The following is a 3191-nucleotide window of genomic DNA, read 5'->3' on the forward strand; positions in this document are numbered from 1 at the left end:
TTGCTTGTTCTCTTGTTCTTGACGGAGAACGGCGCCGATGCCATATGATGATGCGTCCGCTGATACTATGGTTTTCAGTTTTGGATCATATAGTGACAACACAGGCTTCGATGCGAGGATGGTCTTAACTTCCTGGTAGGCGTTAGATTGTGAGACGCCCCAAAACCAGCTATTCTTCGTGCTTAAAAGTGCATTTAATGGTTGAATGATGTCGGCCATCCTTGGGATAAACTTCCCCAAATAGTTTGCAAGACCCAGGAATCTTCTTAGTTCCGTGGGATCCTTCGGTTCCGGAAAATTCGTAATTGCTTGAACCTTTTCCTCGTCCGGGCTGATTCCATTTTTGTCGATAACATGTCCCACAAACTTGATACGATTTACAGAGAATTGGCATTTCTTCAAATTCAACGTGACGCCTGAGTTTTGCAGTCGTCCTAATACAGCACGAAGGTTTGTGTCATGGTCTTCCTGTCCTTTTCCAAAAGGTAGAATGTCGTCCAAAAGATTTACATTCCCGTTTACTCCCTCAAGGGCGGTGGAAATGAGACGCTGGTAATGTTCCGACGCTGACGTTAAACCAAATGGCAGACGATTAAAGTAGAAGCGTCCAAACGGGGTGATGAATGTTGTGAGTAACGCTGATTCTTTATGCAAAGGGACTTGCCAATATCCACTATTGGCGTCGAGTTTCGAGAAGATTGTTGCCCCGGCCAATTGTCCAAGCAAATGGTTTACGGCAGGCAGTTGAAATCTCTCACGTCGAATGAACTGGTTCAATTTAGTAAAGTCGACGCATATTCGTAGATCGCGTTTCCTCCTCGACGTTGTGTCGTTGTTTTCATTACCCTTGTATTCGATCTTCTTTTTGACAATTACCATCGGGGCACACCAGTCGGTAGGCTCCTCTACTTTTGAAATTACGCCTTTCTCGATCATGTGCTCCAGTTCCGTCTTAGTGTCGTCCAGTAGCGCAATTGGCACTCTTCTTGGGGTAGTTAATGCGAATGGAACGGCATTTGGTACCAACTGAATCTTGTAAGATGTTTTCATCTTTCCCAGGCCGTTGAAAAGTGCTGGGAATTCCTTGACGGGATTCACCGTTGATCTTGTCTCTGTTCCGATATCTTCAATCATTTGGATCAGTCTGAGATCCTCGCTTGCCGTTAACCCCAACAATGGAAGTTGTAGTTTCTCGATAACGTAGAGATATTCATCGATTCTTACACCGTGGTATTCCAGCTGAACTTGGATTCTGCCTTCCGTTTTCAACCGTGATCTTCCCGGTCCATACAGCCTTTTGTCTGATGGTAAGAGCGTCATCTCAGTTTTTCTTGGTTCATACCAGTCCCAAGGTATGGCAGAAACTTCTGCTCCGGTATCCACTTTAAATTTGATCAACTCGCCGTTTACTTTGACTGGTACTATCCATTTCTTGTCCCGTTCCTCTGATACTGAATGGATGTATGCGTCTTCTTGCTGCATAATCTTGCTAGCTGAGTTGTCTTCCTCACGAAATAGACTTTCCAGGTTGACATCCAACTCGTGGATTTCCATTTCGTCTACGGAAATGGCTCCTAGGAAGACATCTTCCATTTCGACTTGGTTAATAGTGGTTTTTCGGCAGTACTTCGCAAAATGTCCAACGGCGTGACATTCGTGGCATTTGCTGCTCTTCGCTGGACACTTGTCTCGGGAATGACTTGCTTGACTGCCGCAACGAGGACATCCTTTACTGTTCTTCGTTGTGTTGAACGGTGGTTGCTTCTTCGTTATGTTGTCGTATGTGCGCTTCTTACGGTTTTTCCAATCCGACTTGTAGCTGCACGCACTTGCGCGTTTGTTGTTCGGTTGGGTTGCAATTCGGTCTACTTGGCTAGCTGGTTTGACTCCATTTAAATCCAGCTGTTCCCGTTTCCGATCCTCAGCGCTTCTGACCGTCTGTATAGCTTGGTCTAGTGTTAGCTTCGGATCGTCCTGTAGCCGCTCTGATAAGTGTTTGTTGCGTATTCCAACGACGATTCGGTCTCTTATCAGTTCGTCCCGTAGGGTACCGTACTCGCAATGTTCGGATAAAGCGTATACTGCGGTAATAAATTCATCCGCCGTCTCACCTTCTCGTTGTGTCCTTGTATTGAATCTTGCCCTCTCGTAAATGGTGTTTCTGCGTATTACGAAGTGTTTATCAAACTTGTCCAATACTACAGAGTATGTCTTCTTTTCCGCAGCCGTCAGTGTGAACGAAAGAAATATGTCATCTGCTTGATCTCCCATGAGATAAATTAACGCGTTGACCTGTTCTTCCTCCCCTTTTGAACTGAGACCAGAGGCATTACGGAAACGTTCGAAACGGCGGCTCCATTTTGGCCACTCGCTCGGGCAAGCAAAGGTGAAAGGATCCGGGGTTGAGACTTGAAACACGGGCGCAGAGGCTGGCACGGCGGTCATGTTGAGTTGTTTTTCTGTTTTAAGTAGCAATAGGTAAGCGTTACAGTCTAGCGTCCGCAAACACGATGATAGAAGCTGGATCGCGACGGCTCGAAACGCGTTACCGATACTCTTGAGAAAACGAAAAATTAAAAAAAAACTACGCGGTTATAGAGCGCTCGCGACTGTTTCTTCTGACACCATGTTGTGTTATGAACTTTAACACCTTTAAATTTGTATAAAACGTAAACTTTATTGCATTATTTATGCGCGTCTGTATTTGCCTCTACGGGACTTAAATTAACAACCAAACTGATAATGGGAGGGTACGATATTTATATAGTTCTTATCAGTAGACTTTAACCTTATCAAGCGGGCTGATCATAAGCTGATAACACAGTCCCGAGACCAAACAGTGCCGAGGCCAAATAGTCCCGAGACCAAATAGTCCCGATACCAAATAGTCCCGAAACCAAATAGTCCCGAGACCAAACAGTCCCGAGACCAAACAGTCCCGAGACCAAATAGTGCCGATACAAAATAGTCCCGAGACCAAATAATCACGATACCAAATAGTCCCGAGACCAAATAATCACGATACCAAATAGTCCCGAGACCAAATCGGTGAGACCAATTAGTCCCGCGACCAAATCGGCGAGACCGAAATGGCGAAACCAATTCGGCGAGACCAAATTGTCCTGTTCCGCCGCTTGGGGTACGTGTAAACGATGTCGCATGTGTTTGTTATACAGGGTGTTTCTGAAAAG

At 45.5% G+C, this 3191-nt stretch overlaps 1 protein-coding gene across 1 annotated transcript; it reads right to left on the reverse strand.

Annotated features, from left to right (window-relative positions):
- Positions 1-936: 936 nt before the first annotated feature.
- On the reverse strand, positions 937-3090 carry LOC149712129 (uncharacterized; the record flags this gene model as incomplete). The annotated part of the gene is made up of 1 exon (XM_089855969.1): positions 937-3090. A coding segment is annotated over exon 1 (1509 nt), but the record flags the coding sequence as incomplete, so codon positions are not given.
- Positions 3091-3191: the final 101 nt, after the last annotated feature.

This window comes from Phalangium opilio, unplaced genomic scaffold (assembly GCF_054372755.1).
Source record: "Phalangium opilio isolate 3A_F unplaced genomic scaffold, DU_Popi_V2 ptg000011l_1, whole genome shotgun sequence".
Taxonomy (NCBI): domain Eukaryota; kingdom Metazoa; phylum Arthropoda; class Arachnida; order Opiliones; family Phalangiidae; genus Phalangium; species Phalangium opilio.